Genomic DNA, 26,871 nt, shown 5'->3' with positions numbered 1-26,871 from the left:
CTTTCCGCTCCATGCTCTTGATCTCCAGAAACTGAGCTCCGTGCTGAGCCACACGATCGAGCATGGACATCTCTGGGCTATGAAGGGTAGGCTGGTTGACCGAGACGTCTCGGAGGGCCTCGTCGAAGGGCACCATATCCGGAGGGAAGTGCAGAGGCTGCAGGATGCGGGCAGAGCTGCCGAGGCGACCGGGCTCCCTGCCTGCGGGGACACTAGGGCTCCGGATCAGGAGATCTACATCCAGTGTTGAGTTCAGGAAGGGATTCTGCTCCTGAATAGAGATAATCAATGAGAGCCAGTCGTGGACAGAGTGCCCTGCACACAGGAATGCACAAAGCAGGGCGTACCTGTTTGCTGTCCTCATGCCACGGGGTGTCCATGTAGCAGTAGTGATGGAAGAGCCCAAGCTTCTGGCTGATCAGGCAGTGCACCACATGGGCGCGGGCATTCTGCCACTGCAGCAAGCGGGTGAGGGAGCTGCTCAGGGCACTGCCCTGGTCCACCGACCAGTTGTAAGTATGCAGCACCAGCTGGAGGGGGAAAGGGAAGTAATGCAAGACCAGACTCAGGCTGCTGATCAAGACTGGGACGGCTCTCAAGCTCTATTATTATTATTATTATTATTATTATTATTATTATTTACATTTTTCAAATTTATACATTTGACTGATTTTACAATCATTTTGAAATTTCAAAACTTGATTTCCTTCCCTCTCTTTCTGCGGTTCCTTAAATGTATTTTTAATATCTTCTGCATATCCAAATTAATTTAATTTGCTCATTTATTCATCTACTTTAAATATATACGCTTACGAAACTGCAGGTTATTACAATACTCCTGCCAATGTTCTTATCTGTTTACAATTTTTCTGTAAATACTCAATAAACCATTTCCATTCTCTTATAAAAAGTTTGTTATCTTCATTTCTTATTCTTCCAGTAAGTTTTGCCATTTCTGCATATTCCATAAGTATTTGTACCTATTCTTCCTTTGCTGGGACTTCTGCTTCTTTCCATTTTTTGGACGACTCCCAAGTTCTAACTGAGCCCAGAGGTTTTGCAGGGGCTGCATCACTAACTCAGCCGATACCCACCTTTTTGTCAATGATCTCCATGAAAAGGAATCTTTGCCGGGGAGCTACATCACAGCTTTTCTCTGCAGACCCAAGCTCGGTGGCCTCAAAACGCTGTAATCCCTTGGTGGCTGAATGAGACAAGACATCACCACAAAGCTGAGTTCAGTTTGCGAGATTCCTGCCTATACGCAGAGATACTAAAAAAAACCTGCTTCCCCTTTCTAGCTCCCCACTCTCAACTCACCTTGCTCTGTGCTGCAGTGCCACTGGTGGAAGCTGCGTCCAAGCAGGGCGAAGTGTCGAATGACAGCTGGCCGAGTGCTGGTGCTTGGTGTCAGGGAATGTGGTACAAAGGACGCCCCTTGGGGACCACTGCAGCAGGGGACAAGCAGCTAAGTCAAGGCACAAGAACACCCGTCCTATAGACCCAGTCCCCTCTCCTAAACGTAACATTCCCACCCTGCTAAGGAAGCACCCCTAGGCCATTTCCAGTGGCTGCCTCTCAGCTGATCTACCAAGCTACTCTTCAAGGGAGCACAGCCTCAGCACCTACCTGACTTTTTCAAACACTTTGACAGTGGTGTCATTTGCCAAAGTAGTGACTAGGTTCACTACCTCAAGCATGATGGAGGGGAGCAGGAAGCGGGACACACTTTCCGTGGCACATTGCTGCACTGAGGGACACCCTGCAGAGGGAAATACAAAGTGGGTCACTGGTTTTGCTGCACCAAAGCATTAAAAAGAAAGATTGGGCCATTTTGTGGCACCATCAGCCTGGTGGTTGTTGTCCTGGGTCAAAATATCCAACCAATCAGCACTCACTGCACCTGCATTCATTCCTGCATTTATTGGAAAGAGAGACCTGTACCCAGAGCTTGCATGAACCTTTCCATGTTCTAGGTCAAAGAGCCCCCAATTCCATTCTCAGAGATAAAGCTTAACAAAGCATAGTATAAGCAGCGAGACAGAGAAGCATGTGGTCAATAAGAAAGACGCATATGCTCAACAGGGTACACAAGCCAAAGCCACACCTATTGGCTCTTAATCTGGTTTCTGAGCCTTAACCAATTAACCTCATGTTTGCAAGCTTTTCTCCCCAAACAGAGAGCTTAGACACAGGTCGATCGATACCTAATGCTAGTCGTCCTCAGAATAGATCCATTTAATCAATGGACTTAAGTTACTTAGTGTACTGCCATTCAATCTAATGGGTCTAACTCCACCATGTATGTCTTAGTTGGGTATCACCCATGGGCCTCTGCTTCCTTTCTAAGAAGCTCGGGATCTCATATTCTTAAAAAAAAACAAAATTGAAGGTAGAATCTCTCCATGCTGAGTGAAGGTAGGACTAGCTGAGGCACTGAAGGATTAGGGCACAGACTAAGTACATACCCAGGCGGTTCATGAATGCCATCCAGGTCTGGCAGGTCTGGCTGAAAATTGGGTGCAGGACTCCGACATCCCCCTCCTCTAGCTGGCAGGCCCGGCGCCTGGGAAGAGGAGATCCATTGCCAAGGTTAAAATCAAAGGGAAAGAACGAGGACCCTGGGAAGTATAAAGCCAGGCCCCTGAAGTGTGTGAAAGGTTACAGTGCCCAGAAGCCAGCAGCCATAATCCTGCACAATCTGTACTCAGCAGCACCAACGCTGTCCTCGCAGTATGCAGGGAGGGTCAGCCTTGGGGGTGTGGGAAGGAGTTTTTCTGTGCATGCTGAAGCACACACAGTCCTGTTCATAGATTAAAGGCTGGGTTTTGGACTGAGGCATTTCCCCCTCCCCACAAGGTCCCTGTGGATTAAGAGGGTTGGGAAAGACTGCCAGGACGCTTGCCTCTGGGCCTGCCCCTGCTCGGAAGCTGCCGCAACACGTTCGTGGCTCGAGGGCTGTTTCACACTCTCGGTCTTGTGGCGGCGGCGGGTTCGGCTCTCTTCAGGCCGCTCCAGCACTATGTCATCCGTGGTCTTAGGGCTCCCTTGCTCTACCGCCTCTGGTTTGCTCTGGGGGAAAAAACAAGGCCGTGAAGAGACAGAGAAAGAAATGCATATTGGCCCATTTCCCATTTCTCTGGCACAGATGGTTTCAGGCCAGCAAGGATCTGTATTGCACAAGCTTTTTAAAAATATATATATAGCACTTTATTTATACAATAACCCCCTTGAGGTTTGACTGTGGGTCAAAGTGGCCCTCAGCCCCAAGGCGGCTAGGCATCCTTATCCTAATACATTAATTGCAGTGGATGGAGACTGTGGCTATCATCTGTAACATGCTTACTAGGAAGTAAGTCACAACAGACACAGGGAAATTTGCTTAAACAGGCACAGGGTTGCACTGTGAGACCAGAGGGCTTGCCTGAAGCTCCTTCATGGACCTCATGGCACAGCAGATCATATTCTTAGCTACTATGCCGGAGCAAAGCCATATATGATCCAACAAGCTAGGAAAATAAAGGAACACGCTCGCCTGGCATGACAAAAAACAGAGATATTAGTAAACATCTGACAGACCACAACCCATGGCTGGTGAACTGTGTTTCACTTGGGGGTTGTAAGTTAGTGCAACAGTAAGTTGCTGTAACAGTTCTTGAATCCAGAGCTCTTGGTTCTGGGCTCTCTCTTTCTCACCACACCCAGAGCATACATATCCCACCGCCATCTTCCCTAGACAGAGTCCTTACCCGCATGTCCCAGAAGCTTCGTCTCCCCAACTTGTTGGTGGGTGTGACCGGCTCACCAGCAGCTGCAGTGGGCACAGTGAAATGCGGGGCAGGTGGACACGCTCCTCGACGCCTGCCAGGCGGCGTCAACCCTTTGGTTTCTGACATCGTCCGGCGCAGGCTTCCGACACTCCCTGGAAACTCTGGCTCAGCAGATGGATCGACACACAGTGGGTTGGGCAGCACACGGAACTCCATGAGGGCGTCGCAGAGGGCATGGCGCAGAGCACTGCGCAGCCTTTCGGAGAGCTGCAGCAGGCTGATGTTGCCCTTCTCCCAAATGTCCAGGCGCACCAGAGGACAGAGTGCTTTGGAGGAAAAGCAGCGTCAAGAGGATGTACCTTGGAAAAGGCAAGGGCAATGCTGGTCTCTTACCAGCCAGGCTCCCTAGGCTTCTAGGCAAGCCGATTCAAGCCCAATTACTTTGCCCATCTGATGGCACCGTTCCCAGAGAGCAGACAGAAGCCCTGCCTTCTCACCTGGCTGTGACGTGCCAGGCTCAGCCTGGTGCTTAGTGACAGCTGTCAAGCTCTCGAAATCTGCCTCCTGGAGAAAGGATGTGCTCAGCAATGCGGTGGGTGGTCTCACCCAGCGAGTCAATGAGATGGGATTTCCATGGTCGTCCACAAAGGATAGGGCAATGCATGCAATGCCTGCAGGGGGAAAGTCAAAGGGCCGCTTGAGTCCCAGAGGCCCAGAGGCCCAGCCCTCCACTAGCATAGAGCTCCTAGGAGACCACAGCCTCAGGGAACTTGTTACAGACACACAGCCATCCTTTGGAATGCAACTCAGGGTGATTAAAAAAAAAAAGTAATGTGGAAACAAGTCACAGGTGGGAAGGAGGGGTCGGGGTGGAAGACATGTAGCCAAGGAAGACACCACAATCACGGAGATAGGGAAGAGGCCTGCACTTGCTGGGGATGTGGGTTGCAAGCTGTCATCTGAAGGAAAGGATGCATTCATCACAGGTTCAGCAAAGCCCAACCAGCAAAAGCACCAAGGACAGGACAGGAGACAGATCACATCTCTCTGGGTATCATTTCCTGGTGCAGCAAGCAGCTCAGCCCCTGCACTGTGCCAAGAGGCAGCTCCAGCTTGCACTGCTGTGCAGTGTGATCATGCCAGGAATCCCTCAGAAAAGTGGGAGGTGGAAGTTCCATGGAATAAATGAGGGGGCACCGTTTGGGCTCTTCTAACCTTCCTTCTGACTGCTGATGTGCTACATTGATTAATGCCCAGGGGAGGAGAAAGGGGAAGGCAAGGTGGTTGCACTAGGAATCACACACTGCCAAGGATGACGTCTTACTGACATTTTCATGAAAACATGCAGAAGGATATGCAAGGATTTAAGGGCTCAGGACCTGGACACCATCCCCATCAGCACTGTAGGCTTCTAAATGGAAAACTAACAAGTCACAGGCAGAAGTAGAGAGTCTCCCACTAAGCAGAAGGTGGGCACGACATTGGCAAAGGCACTGTATATAATCTCATTCAGAAGATGGCACCCATAGGTCCCTATCTTCAAGGAGGCTCCCAGCATGCACCCTGTCAGCTTTACCTCTGCATGGGGGTCACATGGAAGGAAAATGAATGCTTGAAGTAGTGCCTGCTGAGAAGGGAAGTCTACTCCAGGCTTACAGTAATTGTCCCCACAGATGTAATTCTCCCTGCTCTCAATGAACTTGGCAGCCAGATGAGAACAGAGGGAAAGAAGGAAGGGTGAGCGCCATTAACGGTCTCCCTGCCAATCATAGAATCCCAAGACCAGGTGGTTTCTTACATTCAGCTACCTAAATAGCTACAGAACAGCCATAGCCCGCAACTAGAAAGCTTGCTAACAAAGACACAAGGGATCAAGTGAGCCAATTCCCATGCTACTGAATGAAGCAACTTCCACCTCTAGTACCCTAGGTAAATATGGCACAGATAAAATGTTCTGCCTGGTCCCCAATATGAAAATTACTCAGACCAATTATAAGGGTGTTTACTGTGCATCCCCAAATGCGCACCAGGGTCAGTCATCTCAATCTATCCATCAGCTGATGTCACCAGCTGCAACATCACAGCCTCACGGAGCTCTTCTCCCAGCTTCAAGTTTATGCAAGAGATTTTACTAATCCCAAGGTACAAAACGAGGCGCCACAACAAATAATGCTCCATAAATGTATCCAACTTTTCTGAAACCCGCAAGACCTTTCGCTCCCACAACTAAGGAGGCTATGACAGAAGTGAAATTCTCTCTGTGTGTGTGTCTGAAAGCAAATAGCAAATTTGCAACCATTTCTATCTGGAGTCAGTGTGATTTCTTTAACCTGAGTCTCATCTCCAATGGGGGGGGGGGTCTTCTCGTGGCCAAAGCATATGGGTTAGGAAACTACTCAATGGAAAAGATGTGGGTGGCTACACAGAAGGGGGAAAGTGGGTGATACAGGAGGCATCAGAGCAGAAGCCAGAACAACAGCAGGCACAAGGTCAAAATGAGGATGGGAGCAGCGCTGGAAAAAGTACAGTGGACCACTGGAATCTACAGAAACTACCTTGAAACTGGGAAGGTGGAAACAGGTGCTGCACAAGATCCAGCATGGAACCTACATGACAGAAGAATGTTCAGACACACTTTGTGGTGATGCGTTACCCACACAACCAGACCACAGTGCAGGTGGGAAATGAGGCAAGTGTATGGCACAATGCAGACACACAGACACACCAACTAACAGTACCCCACCACTGGGAGCTCCCAACAGTCCATAGGCTGCCAACTGATGCCCACAGTACCATATGACTCCCCACTTGACGTCTGCCTAGAGCTCATCACTGTGCTCTCACCTAAAAGTCAGTTCATTTTTAGCCCCCCGGTAGATGTTTGATGAGCTCCAATGAGCAGGAGCCACCATGACTGCACAACTCATAAGGCCTTTGGGGAGTGGAGCTCACTAATTTATGAACTCCTCTCTACCCTACTACTGGCTGGCACAGCAGTAGACAAAATGGAAGCCGGGGGCCTTAGTCAGCTGACTCACATGGATTAAGCAGCATGTAGATTCAACAGCATCTGGCACCTGGGTAACCTACCTAGGCCAGGCCCACACCCCAGCATGCCACTGTCCTCAGAGAGGGTGCATAGGACCATTTTCTTCTATAGAATTAGGGGGTACGACAGAGACACTTATTACCTTTGCCACCAGTGCCCTGGCCTCCAGGCTTGTTGTACAGATAGAGATCCAGGTCATGGCTGCTGCTGCTACTCTGGTGGAAATAGTGCTGAAAAGGAAGGCAAGAATAGTTAAATCAGACTATTTCCGGGAGCTGCATTTTCATCAACATGGAGAGCTGCCTTTGAGGTCCCTGAAGAGCAAAAGTGTGGGTTACATCATGTAGGCTCTTAATCTCAGTAAATGATATGCAACTCTTATGGCAGAGAATTTCCCAGCATAGAACACTGTCATAGACATTGGGATTCCCCCCCAGTCCATTAAAGGATACATAGCACTACATCACACATAACCATAAAAACAGTCCCTGTATGACTGGTCCTCAGCGACTGAGATCAAGCTAGGGGTGGAGATGTTTGAGGCTGCCGGAAATTCTCATCCTAGTTTGTGCCTCTCATTCTGTTCCAGAACCCAGCAGGCTATGATCTGTTTATACCTCCATGCCTAGCCTTGTTACCCCTGGGATGCTCGTCATGCCTTCGTCCTTTGCACATATTCCCTTAGTCCTCTACAAGAGATGAACACTGAAGTCACCCCTTGAATAGGCAGCACCAGGCCAGGCACAGGCACCCGTCCTCTCACCTTGAAATGGTTCTCAATGTTGCTGTCTGTGTACTTGGGTGTGTGCAGGAAGATCAGCAGGTTCTGACGCAGGTAGCAGGCTATGGCCGGGAGCCAGGGCAGGCACGAGGGGGGCAGAGTGAACTGCAACACTTCAGTAGGTGGGCTTCCTGGAGGCTGTATGAACTGCACAGAGAAGGACTTGTCAATGGTCTGATACAGCCTGAGTGCATCCAACCCAGAGGCCTGGAGATTTAGCCAAGAAATAAAAAGGTGGTCTTGTCCTATTTGAAGCACGGCCTTTACCTCCACATCAGCAGGGGTGAGCTTGCAGTTCCGCACGAGCATGACTGTGATGATGTCCAGGGTGGCTTCATCTAGGCGCCTGCGTAGTACCTTCACTAGCTCATCTGTGATCTCAGGTCCTACAGGAGCAGAAGAGTTGCAGGATGTAGCCTTTGTCTCATACAAGATGCTGAGCCCTCTTAGACTTGAGCCACCCCATACCAAAGCCAGCATGCTCCATTTTTCAACAGCCCACGCAGTCTGTTCCTGAGGGTTACCTTAGCACCTATCCACTCCCTCCTACAATTGCAGCTTTAGCGGCAGAGCAACGGCTTTGCACGCAGAAGGTCCCATGTTCAAACCTGGCATCTCCAGGTAGGGCTAGGAAAGACCCCTGTCTGAAACCCTGGAAATCTACTGCCAGTCAGTGTAGACAACAGATGGACCAAAGTCTGGGACGGTATAAAAAAAAAGGAAGCTACCTATGTGCCTTTGCAGGTTTCCACCTGCCATTCCTTTTTGCAACTGCTACATTAGTTGTGTTCCAGATCAATGATCTGTGTGTGCTGCACAGTAAACTATGTCACAAGAGAGCAGCCAGGCTTTCCCACTGATGGCTGTCTGAAGGAAAAGCCAGAAGCAGCAAAACCACAAGGGAAAAGAATGTCAATGGCTTGTTATTAAATTACAGAGGAAACAAAACATTAACACAAGATTCCGGAGAGCTGATGAACTAAAGAATGGGAAGGGAGCAAAAGGCTGCATTTCCCTCTGTTATTGCAGAAAGGGCTGCAATGCAATATATATTTTTAAAATCCTGTTAAGGTGGGCTTTCCCAACCAGTTGCCCTCCAGATGTTGTTGACTATAATCCCATCAGCAACAGCCAGCAAAGTAGGTGGTAGAAACTGTAGTCCAACGACACAGCATTTGGGAGGCACCACCATTTGGGAAAGCCCACCTTAAAGGAGACAGAGTTACTAAATCAAACATTTGTCTGGTCTTTACACACCTCAGGGGACAGGTAGCTTGATAGTAGCAACAAGATCTCAATAAGCCTCCCGTCTCTGACTTTATGTTGAATGAATGTGCAATTTACCTGCCGGTGCAACTCCATGAACCACCAACTGGATATGCCTGTCCACTTGGCTCACCGGGCGGGCAGAGTCCACACTGCGGAAAGAGGCTGTCTCCAAAGAGGAGCGAGAGCCCTATCAAAGGAGAACAGAAGAACTTGAGAAGATGGAGCTGCCTACCAACACTCCTGGAAAGACAGCAGAGAGCACGATGTGTGCAGCCGGCATGTTCGCTCTTGTGCTCTCGGCAGCAAGGGTGCAGGGGTTCCCTGGGAGGAAAAGAGACTCACACTCAGGTCCTCCATGTATATGGGCTCCTGGCTGCGCGAAAGGGCCAGTGAACGGCATGGAAGGCTCTGGGTTTCAGCTTCCCCACCCTTCCCACTGGAAGTGGTCTCAGAGAGTCTGGAGGAGAGAGTAACAAAGAGAAGAAGGTAAAGTAGTAGTAGAAGAAGAAGAGTTTGGATTTGATATCCCGCTTTATCACTACCCGAAGGAGTCTCAAAGAGGCCAACATTCTCCTTTCCCTCCCCTCCCCCCCCACAACAAACACTCTGGGAGGTGAGTGGGGCTGAGAGACTTCAAAGAAGTGTGACTAGCTCAAGCTGCATGTGGAGGAGCGGAGACGCGAACCCAGTTCACCAGATTACGAGTCTACCGCTCTTAACCACTACACCACCTCACCAAGGGCAATGGACTTGAAGGACATTCCAAAAGGAGATACCAGCAGAGGAGATGAAGACACTACAGGTCAAGGTGGTCCCCTTGATTGTGGGGTGCCATATGACAGAATGGTGAACTTACCGTAAATAGAAAACAGACTTGGTTGAGCGCTCCTGGTAAACAAACATATTCTTCCTGTTCACAACTGAGAAAGCATTGAGCACAGAACGCAGAGCCTGGATGGCTGCAGAGGGGAGAGAGATGGCTTACAAGTTGCAAAGTCTGACCCAAATGCACCGCCCACTGCTATCTTCAACAACCAGCACAGCACACGCCCCTCTTCAATTTTATTTCCCAAATATTAATCCAGCCTAATCCTCATAACTACTGCCCATTCTCAACATACCCACTTTTTGAAAAAGATCATTGCAATTTGGTGGCTGTGATAAATATGTACTAAGGGTATCCAATGGAGAAGTATCAAATCCTTGTATGTTTCAATCTAAGGTGTTCCTTATCAGGGCATATTTGGGAGGGAAAAAAGTCTCTTTATTGTTTCAAACACTTGAGCTTCTTTTAGATCGTAGCTAGCCTGTATTAGGGTTTTATAACAAAGTTAAAAAGGGAGCTATTTTTAATACAGCTGGTTCTGTGATGAAACCTTACCTTAACGCTAGGATCTTTTCTAATAAATGAACTTGCTCAGATTTTTATACTAAAAGCTTCCCTTCCCCCCAACACAAAGTCACTTCCTGAAAAATTCTCCCACTTGTTACACAAGTTCCCCCTTCTGTGCATTTTATCACCACCATATTTGTGGCTCCCTCTTCCTGTAAGAAGCTTGTGGCAGAACTACATTGTTTCTAGCCTAACTCAGGCCGCCCTCCACATCATTTGGCTTATCCAGAAGAAGAGGAAGAAGAAGAAGAGTTTGGACTTGATATCCCGTCTTTCACTCCCCTTCAGGAGTCTCAAAGCGGCTAACATTCTCCTTTCCCTTCCTCCCCCACAACAAACACTCTGTGAGGTGAGTGGGGCTGAGAGACTTCAGAGAAGTGTGACTAGCCCAAGGTCACCCAGTAGCTGCATGTGGAGGAGCGGAGACACGAACCTGGTTCACCAGATTACGAGACTACTGCTCTTAACCATTACACCACACTGGCTCCAACCCTCACAACCAATCCTAACAATTAATTTGTATCATCAGTGTGCCACAGCTGGGGGCGAAAGGGCACCATGACAGGACAAAACTCATAGCCCAGGAACAGGGAGTCTGGGGATAGCTCCTCACATGCCTCCCCAACAGCCAGAACTCCCTGCATCCATATACTCACCGCGTGCAACACCCATATTGGGCCCCATCTTGAGTCGTGAATGCACATGGATGGTGGTGCTCCAGACTGCGTCGCAAGCAAAGTGTCCGGGTATGAACTGCATGGTGGCCGCCAGATAGTCATGGGGCTGGTAGCTCTCCTCTCCGGGGTAGTCTGCGCAGCGGGAAATGCAATTCAGCAGGCCAGCCCTCCACAGAGTTCTCTGAAAGCCATCTATACAACACTGAGACTATCACCTCCCCCCTTCCCTCCTTCATGTACAGTTGTGCCACAAGATTAAAAGGCAAACACACACACACCTCAAGTACCTTTAAACAGGGAACCTACAGAGCTTGCCCTGAAAAGCAGGACGGTGCATCACCACCAAAGTGGCGACAAAACGGCAAATGAAAAGGATTCATCAGCTGTCACTTCCCCAAAGTACTGCCCTGCCACAACGGGCAGAGTAAGAGAGGAATCTCATCCTGTGGTCTGTAGGAAGCCTGCCTCTAATATAACTAGGGCACAGCCAAACTAGTGGGAAAGCAGAGTCTCTAAGTCAGGTGTGGGGAACCCTTGGCCCTGCAGGGGTTGCTGAACTACAGCTGCCATCAGCCCCAGTTAAGGGATGTTGTAGGTTTTGTAAGGCCAAAGGTTTCCTACATCTGCTCTGGGCTCTAAGGCTCAGCACAACGTTATTGTGGATAAGGATACTGCTTTGCACTCCTACCATCAGGCCCAGTGCGCTGCCGGTAGGTGTACGGCGTTTCACTTTTCCAGATATCCTCCTCGCTCTCAGCAACGAGCAGGGAATTGCAATTATGACTGTCGTGCAGATCCTGTAGCAGCAGCCGCTGTGGACAAAAAAGGGCCGCAGAGATGGACTTAATGCTTCCTCACAACAGGAGGCCTGGCTGTAGAAGAAACTGGTGTATCTGCCTTGAAATTCAAGGGCAGTATTTGTCTGCACGATTGTAATCATACCATAATGTGATGAAGCTGGTACATCCCAGCTTCCTCATTTAAAGTGTCAGCATCTCAGTCCTCATGTTTAAGGTGAAAAGATATCTAAAAGTGCATAGATATGTATGTATGAAGCTTCTCTTCAAAGGCTCCATGAGCAGAAAAGATCTGGGTGTTTTTTTCCAGTGTCCAAAGCCGTAGCTGTCAAATATTTTGTAACACATTGGCTAATGAGTGACCTTGCCAAATTCAACTTTTGGAACTTAGTAGGGAGATATTCCTGCTACCAAGGAGTCAGTGTAGAGAGACCGAACGTGCCAGAGTTACCTGATTAACAAGGCGGCAGATCTCACCAACTTTCTTTACCACTGTACGGTGAAGATGCACACATTCCCCTTCCTCATTCTGCGCTGCTTTCACTGCACTCAAGCTGCTGTACAGAAAGGAAAAGGGAGACTGCTCAGAAGAACTTTTGAGAGAGCTCCCACAACAGCAGACGATATGCACAATATATTTTCCTGCTCAATGGTTAGTAATGAACTGAACACAGCCAACAATGAAAAACTGGGGGGAGAAAAAACAGCATTGGCAAGTGCTTAAAAATGTATGAGTACTGGGGGGAGGGATCTATGACTGGCATGGCCTGGGCTCTTCGCCCTTTCCCAGGATTAGCACGAAACTGGCGAGGAACAAGGCCAGCTAGCTTCATGTTGGAAAAAGCAAGACAGATTGTACACGTGAAGTCTGGAGAACTCAGAAGCCAGCTATACAACACAAGGCTAAGATCAGGGGGACTGGGAGAAACTGATTGCAGAGCTTGGGGTAAAAGCCACAGTTGCCATTTCGGGAACCAGAATCCCTAGGTGAGCAGGGCATGGGAAAGGGGACATTACCGTGTGTGGGAATAGACTTCCACCCGGTCCTGGTGGATTTTGACAATCAGCCAGAAGTCAGGCATGAGAGGGCACTTGGGTTCCAGGTCACTCATTATGGCCTCCTCGCATTCGGAATCACTGCTCCCACCATCATAGCCTAAGAAATAAAAATGCACCGCCTCTGCTGAGTGGCTCGGCCAATCCATCTTTGACAAGAAGAAGCCAAGGGCAGAGAGAGGCTCATGGTGGTTCCCTTGCAGTCCCATCTCCACAAAGTGGATGCACCTGGACCTCAAGGCAAAATAATCCCAGCTGAGCAACTGTCACTCTGCCACAAACCTGCCTCCACCCAACTGAGAACTGACTTAGCGTCTCTTCCACACAAAAAGATGGCCTGGCTCATCCACTCACCTTGGAGATCGGAATCCATACTGCCCTGGCTCGATACCAGGCTCTGTACCCGACTGGGACGCTGCTTCCCACAGCCTGTAAGGAAAGAGAGGTATTGACAGACTGCTCTGAGGTCTCCTAGGTCCCCCCAACTCTCTCCTTGCTCTGGGGCCAGATTTCAATCTAAGCACTGGCCTTTCCCCCTGCAAACTGTGCATGTACAAGCCCAGGCAACAAGAAAGAAACCCAGGAAGAAAAAGGGGATCAGCGTGTCACAAAGCGGTTGGCTTCTTTTTTTTACCCCGTCTGCTGCATGGGTTGTTTGATGTAAGAAACAAAGCAAGATTGACTTCATAAAGAAGCCCGACAGCAAGACACATGGCAGCCTTTTAGAGCTTACAATCTCATGAGCCCAACAGCACTAAAGTGGTTTTGATTACAGAAAAATCAATATTGGAGCATAGTTACAAAGAAAGGCACTTTAATGGACACCCCTAAGAGAGGGAGAGACTTTGCTATTACAGTCAGGCCTGGGGTGAAAATGCTAACTTGAATAAACACCCGTTCTCTCGCAAGTGTGAAATGGCATATTTTTGTTCAATCTCAATGCACAATTGAAAATATGAGGGAGCAAATGGTGTATTTAAGTAAAATGCACCAAAAGGCCTCTCAAGAATGATGAAGTAGGTGAAACCAACACACTCCTTGGAACGAGGAAGGCATTTGCATATTAAAAAGGAGCATGGACAAGTACTTGGCACTTCCTCATGTAATCCTTACATTTCTAATCCTATTTCCACAAAAGGGAGACCTGAAAAGCGTTTTTCCTCTGAGGAGAGGCTGATTGACCTGCACACAACAGAATACTGAAACAAAACCTAACAGAGTGGCAATAAAGCCAGCTTAATGAACTGGTAAGGCAGAGAAGTTCCATTATATGGCGTTAAAAGGCAGTCACTTAATCGCTTTCAGAGGATCATCATGAGCCAAATTCCACACGAAACCTCGGCAATACTCTTCCGATGTTTCAGCAAATATATATTACCGTATTTTTTGCTCCATAGGGCGCACCTGACCATAGGGCGCACCTAGTTTTTAGAGGAGGAAAATACGGAAAAAATATTCTGAATAAAATGTTGCACTAAACTATTTAAAGCAGCAAAGCGGACGGCTCCTGTCCGCTTTGCTGCTTTAAATCGAGCCTCAGAGGAGGGTAGGAAGGGGAACCATGGCTTATCTAAGTCCAGTTAATAATGCTGAGCCAGACTTATGGCCATCGAGATTAGCCTGGCCACCTCAGTGGAAATCTGGGGAGGCTGGGGTGGACTTTCAGTGGTCAAAGTGTGGTTGTGTCTTCCTGCCCGGCATCTATTTCCTGCCGTCTTTCCCCCCTGCACCCCCGCACCCTGCTTCGAGGGAAGGAAGCGGAGCCATGGATCCTCTGCTCGCAACTGCAGTGGATTCCCTCCACTTTGAAGCAGGAAATTGGGAGAGGAGCTGCTTACACGAGTGTAAGTTGCTCCCCTCCCACTTTGCTGCTTCAAAGGGAGCCCAGGAGGAGGGAATCCGCTGCAGCCGTCAGCAGCGGAGGATCCATGGTCCCCTTCCTTCCCTCCTCCGTAGTTGCTTTGAAGCAGGAAAGTGGGAGAGGAGCTGCTTACACAAGTGTAAACTGCTCCCCTCCCACATTGCCGCTTCAAAGGGAGCCCGGGAGGAGGGAATCTGCTGCAGCTTCCCCCACCTCCCGCAGAAGCTGCACGCTCTTTAAAGGGGCTGCGCGGCTTCTCCTGGCTTTTCTGAGAGGTGGGGGGATTCCCCCTCCTCGTAGAAAAGCCCGCAGGAGCTGCGCAGCCTTTAAAGAGGGCGCCGCTCTTGGGGGCTTTTCCCCGAGGAGGGAGAAGGGACTGATGCGGCCAGTCAGTCCCTTCTCCCTCCTGGGGAAAAGCCCCAAGAGCGCACGAAGCTTGTGTGCGGCTCTTGGGGGCTTTCCCCGCCTGCCTCCCCCCTGCATTCGCTCCAAAGGATGCACACACATTTTCCCTTGCTATTTAGGAGGGGGAAAGTGCGTCCTATGGTGCGAAAAATATAGATATCCCTTTTTAAACACTAGCAGATTGGGTGTACAATATTATTACGGGCTTCATATATCTAGGATTGAAACATGAAGAGCTTGAGGAAACTGAGTAGCTTGGCCCCAGGAATTCTTCTTTTCGACCAGTTTCACAGACTGGTTTTGCATGGCTTCTTGTAACGTTATAGAATGTGCTTTTCCTGAACTTCTGTAATTTCTGCAAATTTTGGACAGCACTGGGAAACCATAGGATTTTTATAATACTTGTTGAAATCGGAAAGGGGGCAGGGGAAAGCATGAGTAACTTGTTACGCCTATATAACCTAGAGAAGCAGACCTAGAACACCTTGGGTGAGGGCCATGAGCTATTAGGGCGAAATACGCATGGAGCACAAAGGATCATTATCTGGCCCCAGATACATGAGGGCACTTTCCTTTATTTGCCTCTCCCAAGTATTATTCATCATTATTTATTATATCTATATCCCACTTAATGTTGTAAGCTATTCAAGGTAGCTTACATTTAAAATCATTAAAAAACGCAGTTAATAAAAAAAACCCCGACCAGCTAAAACAGTAGTTTAAAAGACAATGAAGCACATTTAAAATCAAAATCAGTTTTGTCCAGTGGTCAGCATCATCTGCATCTTAGTTTTCAAAGGCCTGTCTGAATAAGGTCTCAGCCTGCCAGCAGGATAACAAAGAGGGGGCCTCTCTTGGCAGGTGTGGGAGCAGCCACAGGTATGTCTCTCTTTTTAAAAAGGAACTGCTTAGCAAGGTAATATAACGACCTAGTGTTTGTCTAAATCAGCCTTCTATGGCACAATGCCCTCCAGATGTTGTGGATTACAATTTCCATTGGCCATGTGGGCTGGAGTTATGGCCATTGAATTCCAAACCTCCTCGGAGGGCACCAGTTTGGGGCAGGATAAGCTAAAGCAACCCCACACGGCTGAACACCCCACAGCCCCTGCTCCAAAATTCAGGTGGAGATGCCAGCTCATTTTCCCTACCTGGAGTCACAGAGTCTGCCAGGCTCACTACAGATGGTGTTGCTAAGGGAGATTTCTCACCGTTCCACTTCTCCAAGGAGCACGGCAGAGGCTGTGGCTGGGTCACTGCAGATTCCTCATCCAAGGATCCACACTCCGAAGTATGGGCTTGATCCGGTTGTGGAACTTCATCTGACAACTGCATCACAGAAAAGAAGTGGTAGAGATCACCAGAATGCAATCCATAACGTGAAGTTCCCAGTAATCACCCTTACCAAACAGCATCAATAATCCATCTAAGAAAAAAAACACATCTCCAGATCACCCTACCAACTCAGCATGCGCATGGCTACTTACATCTAGGAATTCTTCTGCCTCCTGCTTGTTCTCACTCGCTGGCCATGCCCAGAGACCATGAGCCTCCTCGGGGGGAGGGGAGCAGGGCAAAGAGCCTTCTGTTTTAATGCTGCTTTCACACCTGCCTCCAGTCATGGTGCTCTCAAGCGTTACTGTGGGGCTAGGCCCATCTTTAGGGGCATGTAGGCGACTGATGGAAACATAGTAGAAATCACTGTCTTCAGCGTTGAGCACGTAGCCTGGTAGGGCTATTCTCTGGAACTCCTGCATTAAAAAAAAGAACAGGCTGACTGTCTAGAAACAAGCAAAAGGCAGGTGCGCGTTTCTTAGGCATAAAGCAAGACAGAATGGCTGAGAATGGAGACGCATCAAGGTAGCTCGTGTGTGTGTGTGTGTGTTGCTGGGGGGTGTTGTTTAAGGTTTATGAGCTGAAGGTCAAATGACTGTGGAAAACTGAAGTCATATGGGGGGAAAACAAATTTATAAAGATTTATATACTGCTTAGTCTGAAAACTACAAAAGGGCCACATAGCAAAATCATCACTAAAGACACAGATAAATATCACAGAATCTTGGAAGGGACCCCAAGGGTCATCTAGTCCAACCCCCTGCAATGCAGGAATCTCAGCTAAAGCATCCATGACAGATGGCCAGCCAACCTCTGCTTAAAAATCTCCAAGGAAGGAGAGTCCACTACCCTCGAGTCTTACCCTCCAGAGCAGGAGAAAACAAGCATGCTCCCTTCTCCATGTGACAGCCCATAAGATATTTGAAGATGGCTATCATATCTCCTCTCAGTCTCCTCTTTTCTAGGCTAAACATACCCAGCTCCTCCAAGTGCTCCTCACAAGGATTAGTTTCCAGACCCTTGATCAGCTTGCACATGTTCCAGCTTATCAACATCCTTCTTAAATTGTGGTGCCCAAAATTGGACACAGTATTCCAAGTGTGTTGTGACTAAGGCAGAATAGAGTGGTACTATTACTTCCCTTGATCTGGACACTATACTCCTGTTCATGCAGCCTAGAATAGCATTAGCTTTCCCCCCCCTTTTTTTTTTTGCTGCTGCATCATACTGTTGACTCATGTTAAGCTCGTGGTCCACCAAGACCCCAAGATCCTTTTCACATATACTGCTAGTAAGCCAGGTGTTCCCCATCCTATATTTGTGCATCTGGTTCTTCCTGCCTAAGTGTAGAACCTTACATTTGTGCCTACTGAAATTAATTTTGTTAGCTTGCGCCCAGTTCTCCAATCTGTTAAGGTCATTTTTAATTCTGATTCTGTCTTCTGCAGAATTACCGTATTTTTCGCTCTATAACACGCATCTGACCATAACACGCACGTAGTTTTTAGAGAAGGAAAACAAGAAAAAAATATTCTGAACGAAACAGTGGGTGCATGATTTTTATGGTTCATGCTGTGGCCACAGACATGTGATCTGATGGTGAGTTTGGGGTAGCCCAATGCAAAAATCCTGAGGATCCATGTGGATCCGTGCTTTGTAACCACGTTTTAAGTGGGGAGGGAAGGAAAAGCACTCAAGGGACAAGGAGCACGCGTGGAGAAGGAGCTTTTCGGCGAGCTGAGCGGGGAGGAGGGAGGGAAAGAGCACTGTTGCTTTAAAGGTATACTTAAGGTACTTGCCCTGTGCCTGGGTTTTTTTCCATTTAACAGTTTGCAGCCTTTTCCTTCTGCTCCTTGTTTTGAGGCAGAATAGATCTGAGCAAGTGAGGAGGACTTGGACTGCAGGGGATTCACCATTAGCTGTGTAAAAGCGCTCCTCCTTGTAGCCTGAGTGATAAGCAGCCACCAGCAGCAATAGAATGGAGCACAAAAAAGTGGTAGGGGCACTAGGACCCAGACAATGCTCGAATCTATCCTGCCTGAAAACAAGCTTCTCCCTCTCAGCGGATCAGCTGAGACGCGGGGATTTGCAAAGTTTTCCCCTCTCCCTCATCCCCAGCCTTTTTTTTTTAACTTCCTGGTTTTCACTGCGTGGCTCAGAGCTCGAGATTGGTTTTATTTTGCTGCTGGTTGCTTAAATTTTATCTTTCCTGCCGTCCCTCTGCAGCCTCATTGCTCTGTTTAGAGAGCGCACGGACCTTTGCTAGCGTCTGTCCCTCCTCCCGTGTAAGCGGCTGCTGCCCGCTTTGCTGCCATGGCTCTCCTTCCCTCCCTCCTCCCCGGCTCCAGGTCGCTTTAAAGCAAGCAAAGCGAGAGCCTCCTAGAGTGTGTAAGTGGCTCCCGCTTTGCTTGACTGACGGCAGCCATGGCTCCGATCCGTGCATTCACTCCTTAACATGCACAGGCATTTTCCCTTACTTTCTAGGAGCAAAAAAGTGCGTGTTTTGGAGCGAAAACTACGGTAGCTACCCCTCCCAGTTTGGTGATGAGTTAAACTGTTTTAAAAAGAAGTATATGGTTTCAGTAGGTTTGTTGAAATAAAAAAGCTTTCACCAGGAATGTACAGTAATATAGACAGGGTGTGAGTCTAATATTAATAGCCAGGAAGTTCCAAAGCATGCTAAAGATTTACATTATATGATGCCTGTGAAAGTGCAAGTTCCACAAATCTAAGTGACTAAGTATGGGGCAGCAAAATATATTTATAAAGGTATTTATATACAGCATCCTCCCATAAAATATCAGTGGTGGCTGCTCAAGTAAATTGGCCCCAAGTTGTTAAGTGCTTCATATACCAATAGCTTGAAAGATCACTTACCTCACGAAACTTTTCCAGAGAGCTCTCAGGCCCAAACACGAACTGCAAAGGAACTGTTTCGCAGTGGCAGCTAGGACGGCCTTGAGAACTGTAAACATGGGTAGCCACTCGGCTCAAAGTGCCAGAGGTGATTGTCCGTGAATGGCGCAAGGCAGACACAATCTCGTCATCCAAAAGCCAGCGGATCTGTGACAGTAAAGGCAGCAGGCAAGATCCTAAGTAAAGTGCAAACCCTGTTGCGGCCTTGCTTTTAGCAAGGTTCACAATGCTGGTGCTTGGTCAGGACACAGTGCTGGGTGCTGAGGAGTGGGAGGGATATTAATCTAGTCTCAGAGTAAGTCTCTTTTCCCAAGGGCCAAATGAACTCACCTCTGTCATGGTAGCTTCAACGGCTTGTCTGTGCACTCCAGGAAGATTGGAAAGTGCTGGGTGCCTTGGAAAAAAAAGAATGCAACGGTCAAGGACAGTGGCTCGCTATTTCTGCACCCCAGCATAACAACATGATGGAGAGGATAAATACCCATCGTCCACAGTGGAGGGCAACCTGTCCAAGGTGTGCATAAGCTCCTCATCGGAGCGGAAGGAGGAGGGCCGCCCTGGGGAACGGGTGAAGGAGACGCTACTCTCAGAGGTGTACCTGTAGCGAGGACAGGGAAAGAGTTACTAGGCTCAGCCCTCGTGTCTTGCCAAGGCCACATGCATGTTGCGGTTTCGAAACTCCCCTGCCCACACTGCAACCCTGGAGTCCCACCTATTGTGATGCAGATCGTTCACCGTTTCAATTTCCAGGGGGAGGGTCAGAACAAAAATGTCGAGGGTCACACACAGGTCCGAGAGGTCAATGGTGTGCAGCGCCTTGCAGCTCTCAAAGCAGCCCAGTACCTCCCCTAGTGAAAGCAACAGATATTACTTGAGTTAGTAAAGGTAAAGGGACCCCTGACCATAAGGTCCAGTCGTGACTGACTCTGGGGTTGTGGAGCTCATCTCGCTTTATTGGTTGAGGGAGCCGGCGTACAGCTTCCGGGTCATGTGGCCAGCATGACCAAGCCGCTTCTGGTGAACCAGAGCAGTGCATGGAAACACCGTTTACCTTTCCGCCATAGCAGTACCTATTTATCTACTTGCACTTTGATGTGCTTTCGAACTGCTAGGTTGGCAGGAGCAGGGACCGAGCAGCGGGAGCGCACCCCATCACGGGGATTTGAACCGCCAACCTTCTGATCGGCAAGTCCTAGGCTCTGTGGTTTAACCCACAGCGCCACCCGCGTCCCATTACTTGAGTTAGACAGTGCTAATCTAGCTTCCTTGCCAAGCGCCCAAGGACGTTGGGCCTCAGCATATGATCCCTCCCCTCCCCAGCACCCCTTACTTGGAGGCTGAAACCAATCTTCCCTTCCAGCAGCCCATCCACCCTAGCTATGCCACCCCTGCACCCCAAACCCCAGGGCTCATTTCCATTCACCTAGGCAGGTGGGCAGCGAGCGAACAGGCATGGAACTGTGCTGGCTGCGCAGCTTCACAGAGCATGTCATGTGCACAAAGAGCGGTGGCATGTCCTGTTCCAGCAGCTCTTGCTCTGCCAGAGAGTCTCCCAGCACGCTGAACGAGTCCTCGTCCTGGTTAACAGTGTTGGAGTCAGACAGAGAGTCGGCTTCTAGAAATTCGTGGTCCAGCCGTTCCCGATACTCTACTTCCAGTTCGGGGTCACTCTCCGTGCCAATGCCACAGCCGGAAGCATTGCCTACGGGCAAGTTTGAAAAAAGCCAAAGTGCTTTCAAGGAGGGATGGAGCTTTGGTGAAAGGCACCAGGCCTCAAGAATGTTTATCCTGAAAGGGTTAACTACAATCGAACTCACTCTGTGAATAGGGAGACAGATTGGCTTTGGATGTTACAGGATGCCCTGCCAGCAGAATGCAAGAATGCACAAGAGGCTTGCACTGCTGGCTGGCCAAGTTCCTGAAATGCCTGAAGCTAGACTGAAAAGCCTTGCGCGTTGTAAAATGTGGGAGTCTTTTATCAGGAATATATCAAGTGGTTTAATTAGAGTACATAAAATAAACATATATTGAGATATATGTTCAGTAATAGTAAACATTAGGAGTGTCAAATTATCACCAAGCATGATTTATGGGCATAAAGAGGAAAAACATTGAGACCAAAAATTGGGCAATTACTTGAGTATGCACTGATAATATGACTGGGTGGTCAGATATAAGTAAATGGATTGATTTTAAAAATTTTTAAGAGAGGTGGTAATGAATATTAGTCCGAGCTTAGAATTACCGTATTTTTCCTTCTATAACACGCAGATTTTTTCTCCTAAAAAGGAAGGAGAAATGTCTGTGCGTGTTATTGAGCGAATGTGTGGTCCCTGGAGCCAAATAGTGCAAGGGGAGGCAAAAAAAAGCAGGCAAAAATCAAATCGCGCGTCTCCTAGAAGGGAAATTTGAAAAGAGGAAGCGGCTGCTTTCCGGCATTCTGCCTCAGGGTCTTACTGCCCACCCACCTCTGTTTCCTTGCTGTGTTTGCTCAAACGGAGCAAAGAGCAGGGAAAGCCCCTCCCCTCCAGGCAAGCAGAGGGGAAAGCAGAGTGTCTCCGTGCTGCTGAAAACATGCAGGAGGGAGAGAGAGAGAGAGAGAGAGAGAGAGAGAGAGAGAGAGAGAGCTGGCTGGCTTGGGTGGGTAGGTGAGGGAAAACTTTTGCCTTCCTTTCCTCCCTATACCCCTCTCCTGCATTCTTAGCCAGCTGCTTCTCTGCACACCCCTCTCCTGCTCCTTGTCCCTTCTGTGTTTTTCCTTCCCTCCCCACTTAAAATGTGGTTAAAAAGCATGGATCCACATGGATCCTCAGGATCTTTGCATTGGGTCAGCCCAAATTCACCATCAGATCACATAGCATGTCCATGGCTACAGCCTGCCCCCCAAAAATCACGCACCCACTGTTGCCTGGGGCTGCAATGGTGCAAAAATGTGGTTAAAAAGCATGGATCCACATGGATCCTCAGGATCTTTGCATTGGGTCAGCCCAAATTCACCATCAGATCACATAGCATGTCCATGGCTACAGCCTGCCCCCCAAAAATCACGCACCCACTGTTGCCTGGGGCTGCAATGGTGCAAAAACGTGGTTAAAAAGCATGGATCTACATGGATCCTCAGGATCTTTGCATTCAGTCATCCCAAATTCACCATCAGATCACATAGCATGTCCATGGTTACAGCCTGCCCCCCAAAAACCACGCACCCACTGTTGCCTGGGGCTGCAATGGTGCAAAAACGTGGTTAAAAAGCATGGATCTACATGGATCCTCAGGATCTTTGCATTCAGTCATCCCAAATTCACCATCAGATCACATAGCATGTCCATGGTTACAGCCTGGCCCCCAAAAACCACGCACCCACTGTTGCCTGGGGCTGCAATGGTGCAAAAACGTGGTTACAAAGCATGGATCCACAGGGATTCTCAGGATTTTTGCATTGGGTCAGCCCAAATTCACCATCAGATCACATGTCTGTGGCCACAGCATGAAGCACAAAAATGGCACATCCACTGTTTCATTCAGAATGTTTTTTCCCTTGTTTTCCTCCTCTAAAAATGATGTGCGTGTTATGGTCAGGTGCGTGTTATAGAGCGAAAAATACGGTATCTCTGTGCATTCTCCCATGCAGAAGGCAAAGGTGGCCTTTGTAGCTTTCAGTGCAACAGTAAAGGCCTGGCAGTACAACAGGCCGCAAGCAGGACAGCTCAGTGGGTAAGAGCAGAAGACTCTTAATTTCAGGGTTGTGGGACATGGGGTCAAACCCCCATGTTGCACAAAAAGATTCCTGCATCACAGGGGGCTGGACAACATGACCCTCATGGTCCCTTCCAATTCTATGATTCTATGAAGCATTGTGAAAACCTCCCTCTGGACAATCCTGCACTCTCTTCTGACAACGTCCCCTCTCTTGGTTGCAAGAATGCTGATAAAGGATCAGGCCCAGGCAACGTAAGGTACCTGGGCTCTAGGTGGCTGGCTGCCAAAGAGGACACTGCATGGTCCTCACCATGGACTGTGGGACAATTTGTGAATGGGACAATTTGTGAATCACTTGAGAGATCTTAAACCTCTTAAATTAGAAACAAGCAGTTCTAGGAAAGCTGAAACTATACAGCTAGCTCCATGGACTAGAAATCTATGCAAAATATTTGCAGCTTGGGAGCACTGGGGTGCCTCTGAGCCAAAAGGGGGGACCTAATCTTAGCAATTCCTTCGTCTCAACTCTTCCAGAAAGCTCAAAGCTAGGATCCTCCATTGGATCCCCCTGCATTGATAGCAGGGATCTGTAGATGTTGATGGACTCCCAACAAACCTCATGAAGACCCCTTGGCCATGGATGCTGCACTGTGGGGGCCAGGAATATCTGTATGACCACATACCTGCTCTATGGTTTGCTGAGCTCCAGGGCAAAACAGTGCACTGGTCCTCAAGGACTCTTGCACTCTCCCCAACATAAAATTTCCTTAGTCCACTTAAGGGTTTAAAAAACAGAAATCCAATGTCACTAGATTACAAGTGCCATGGCATCTCCAATTGTTACAGCAGTCCTCAGAACAGCAGGGTGAGGAAGAGTTTCCCTTACCTTCATCCGCCGCCAGTTCAGTTTCTGAACTTTCCACGTCTTCACTGCCTTTCCTATCTGTATGGTCCCGAGAGGCCTCCTCCTAAAACAGGGACAAGAAGCCACATGTGCAACATGCATCAAGTCTGGGTGCCGCATCCTACCAAGTTTGGCTCTTTTACAGCCTTCCAGACCCTCTTAAAGGAGCCTCCCTGGGCAAGGAGGCAAAGATACAAGCATACCCTCCTACCTCTTTTTTGGCAGAAGGAGGGCAGTAGAAGTAATAATGAGGATTGGACGGCACTGGCTTGAAATGCAAGCTGCCAATCTCCAAGAACTTTTCCTAGAACGGGAAGAAGGAACAGTGGGAAACATACTTGGGCCATCAAAGCTACCCTCTCACCTCACCCAGAGGAAGCACTTTGCTCCTTACCTGGATGATCCTGTGCAAGTTCGGGTGCTCCTGGCAAGGCTGGCTGCTCTTTAGCAGAGAGAGGGGGAACTCTGAACAGCAGCTGGGGTTGGGTTCTTGGGGAGGGCAGGCCGAAACATGGGACTCTGGCTCACTAAAATCCTCCGTCTCAGCACTGCACAGCAGGTTCAAGGAAGAGTGAAGTCAGACACAAGCAGCTCTGTCTACTTGTGCTCCCAATAATGCAACCTTAACTCCCCTGCTCCTCAGTCAGAAGGAGCCTACATGCCTCTATTCCCCCATGCATCCTAAGATCCCCAATGGGTCAGAAATACAGTGGTACCTCGGGTTACATACGCTTCAGGTTACAGACTCCGCTAACCCAGATATAGTACCTCGGGTTAAGAACTTTGCTTCAGGATGAGAACAGAAATCGTGCAGTGGCAGCGCAGTGGCAGCAGGAGGCCCCATTAGCTAAAGTGGTGCTTCAGGTTAAGAACAGTTTCAGGTTAAGAACGGACCTCCGGAACGAATTAAGTACTTAACCCGAGGTACCACTGTAAAGAGTTATGCACAGGAGCACACACAACTGCTTCATGTGCAAAAAAAAAAAAAAATTATTGGAAAATGCATCTTCTGGAGCTGGGACTGTGAACTGAACCTCAGCAGCAATCTAGGGCCCTGCTCACAGATTCACTCCACAAGTATAGCCAGTTCTGACCATGAACACACGAGCATAAAATACTGTGTTTGAATCAGCTCTGCTCAGCCTTAAGTGTGGTGAGTAAGTAGTGTATGCTCTTGGTTCACCAGCATGGGCATTCCAATCCTCTCCTCCTGTCAAAATGAATGAACAAACTAACAAAACAAAACAATTACATATATACCTCTCACCTCAATGCCTCCTTCAGGCCACACTTTTCAGAGAGCCATTTTATAGCATTTAGAGATGGGAGAAAAATCTCAAAAATTATCTAAATTACGGTTATATCAAACCTGTCTAAAACTAATTTGATGGAAGTTTAGTCGATTGATTTTTAAAAGAACCTATGTGCTATGAAGGGATTAGGGGAGGATTAATGGATAAACGCCTTAAATGCAGATCAATGTGCATTTATTGATTCAGCCAAATAGAAAGTGTGAGGAAGAATAACTGGCGGAAGACAGTAATGCAAATAGTGAAGGAAGGTGAGTTGTTGTGCTTGATATGCAATCACATAAATATGTTTTAATAAGATGAAAAATAAAACTATTGTAATTAAACGTATTCATTGTAACTTTATTGATTTGTTGCTTCATATGTAATTAACCTGGAGTTGGAAATATAAAATGTTCAAAGAGTGGCTGGGGAAAAGGATGCAAACACTCTTTCCCATTATGCTTGAACTGGGAACCTCTGGTTTAAGGGCTCCCTGCAAATCAGGATCTAATCCAACCCTAACTTCTAGGGCAGTGGTGTCCAAACTTTTTTCAAAGGGGCCCAGATTTGATGAAATAAACTGCCACAGGGTTCAGATTAAACCGACCAGCGGGCCAGATTAGACCCCCGAAATGGACTTTGGACATGTCTGTTCTAGGGAATCCTTAAAACTACAGTTTTCCAGTTCAGGGCACTTGGAAAAGAGTGGTTTAATAAATCTCTACTGTAGATAGATGTGCTCAGCCTTCTTACTGATTTATGCATCCACAAACCAGAAAGCTGGAGTGGCTTGCCGCACCACAAGCCTTTCTAAGAACTCACAGAGAACATGAGAGTGTAAAGCTGTTTTTGTTTTAATTTTTGTGAGCCGCCTTGCATTAGGTTCTGGGGAAAAGACAGACAGGCCATCAATCAATCCATCTCACTTGGGGCTTCTTTGGTGAAAGGGGGTGGTGGTGTTTATGTTAGTTTGTGGCTCCTGCTTTCATAGATCTATTCATGGTTGGCATATGGCTTGTCCTTTTCCACATATTATAAATATCAGTTACACCTCTGATATTGTGTTCCTATATCGGTTTTATTAATTGTACTGTTTTAAACTGGCGCAGTGCCTCTCCTTTCTCATTCTAGTTCCATTTGGCTGCCCCATTTTCAGTTTGCAAGGCAAACCTTCCTGCTCTCCTCTATTGTACTACAGAGGCACAAATTCCTTCATTTCTACAGGTTTGCTTGAGTTATCTTCTCCATGTGCAGAGGGATGTGGCAGTCAGCCTGGGATCATTTATACTTCAGGTTACAGAATCTCGTTCTCCTACAAAATATATGTCCTTCCTCATTTTTTGCAGTGACATTTACTGCATTTGCTTTCCCATGCCACTCAGTGAAAGCAACTGGAATAGCTGTTGCCCACGGGAAATATGAGATTGCTGTTCAAAGAATCAGTTTTTCTGCACCAAGTTATGACTGTAAGTAATCTTTGTCCTTGATAGGTTAAGGAAATACACAAGGACCATCTGATCTGCATAAACATACCCGCACTATATATTGAGATCATTCAAATGTTAAGAGACTCTGCAATTATTTGCTTATTTTGCATAATTTATTCTATTCTTGCAAGCTATGCAAAGCTTTTAAATGCTGCTCCTTGACTGCTGGAAATTCCACGC

General features: G+C 48.0%; 2 protein-coding genes across 6 annotated transcripts in view; one reads left to right on the top strand and one right to left on the bottom strand.

Annotated features, from left to right (window-relative positions):
• Positions 1 to 26,871, top strand: part of MED8 (mediator complex subunit 8) — a 299,444-nt gene that overhangs the window by 202,817 nt on the left and 69,756 nt on the right. The gene's annotated exons all lie outside the window — the stretch shown is intronic.
• The window catches only part of SZT2 (SZT2 subunit of KICSTOR complex), a 94,103-nt gene that overhangs the window by 15,702 nt on the left and 51,530 nt on the right, over positions 1 to 26,871 (bottom strand). For 2 of the 5 annotated variants that reach the window (XM_079980206.1, XM_079980209.1), the window contains exons 29-59: positions 24,307 to 24,460; positions 24,124 to 24,216; positions 23,895 to 23,976; positions 20,733 to 21,011; positions 20,022 to 20,157; positions 19,791 to 19,907; positions 19,640 to 19,703; positions 19,271 to 19,456; positions 16,546 to 16,809; positions 16,210 to 16,387; positions 13,147 to 13,221; positions 12,754 to 12,892; positions 12,188 to 12,293; positions 11,628 to 11,751; positions 10,919 to 11,071; positions 9,726 to 9,828; positions 9,212 to 9,326; positions 8,945 to 9,056; positions 7,868 to 7,986; positions 7,583 to 7,747; positions 6,962 to 7,049; positions 6,326 to 6,376; positions 4,268 to 4,441; positions 3,750 to 4,096; positions 2,906 to 3,072; positions 2,469 to 2,566; positions 1,630 to 1,762; positions 1,321 to 1,448; positions 1,095 to 1,204; positions 348 to 530; positions 1 to 271 (exon numbers count right to left, since the gene is read on the bottom strand). In XM_079980206.1, the coding sequence (XP_079836332.1) occupies positions 1 to 271; positions 348 to 530; positions 1,095 to 1,204; positions 1,321 to 1,448; positions 1,630 to 1,762; positions 2,469 to 2,566; positions 2,906 to 3,072; positions 3,750 to 4,096; positions 4,268 to 4,441; positions 6,326 to 6,376; positions 6,962 to 7,049; positions 7,583 to 7,747; positions 7,868 to 7,986; positions 8,945 to 9,056; positions 9,212 to 9,326; positions 9,726 to 9,828; positions 10,919 to 11,071; positions 11,628 to 11,751; positions 12,188 to 12,293; positions 12,754 to 12,892; positions 13,147 to 13,221; positions 16,210 to 16,387; positions 16,546 to 16,809; positions 19,271 to 19,456; positions 19,640 to 19,703; positions 19,791 to 19,907; positions 20,022 to 20,157; positions 20,733 to 21,011; positions 23,895 to 23,976; positions 24,124 to 24,216; positions 24,307 to 24,460 (4,514 nt within the window). The remainder of the gene's footprint in view (positions 272 to 347; positions 531 to 1,094; positions 1,205 to 1,320; positions 1,449 to 1,629; positions 1,763 to 2,468; positions 2,567 to 2,905; positions 3,073 to 3,749; positions 4,097 to 4,267; positions 4,442 to 6,325; positions 6,377 to 6,961; positions 7,050 to 7,582; positions 7,748 to 7,867; positions 7,987 to 8,944; positions 9,057 to 9,211; positions 9,327 to 9,725; positions 9,829 to 10,918; positions 11,072 to 11,627; positions 11,752 to 12,187; positions 12,294 to 12,753; positions 12,893 to 13,146; positions 13,222 to 16,209; positions 16,388 to 16,545; positions 16,810 to 19,270; positions 19,457 to 19,639; positions 19,704 to 19,790; positions 19,908 to 20,021; positions 20,158 to 20,732; positions 21,012 to 23,894; positions 23,977 to 24,123; positions 24,217 to 24,306; positions 24,461 to 26,871) is intronic. The other 3 variants (XM_079980207.1, XM_079980208.1, XM_079980210.1) reach the window with 3 other exon arrangements.

This window comes from Podarcis cretensis, assembly GCF_951804945.1.
Source record: "Podarcis cretensis genome assembly, chromosome: 6".
Classification (NCBI taxonomy): Eukaryota; Metazoa; Chordata; class Lepidosauria; order Squamata; family Lacertidae; genus Podarcis; species Podarcis cretensis.
Note: the sequence above shows the minus strand (reverse complement) of the source record. Positions and strands in the feature narration are given on the sequence as shown.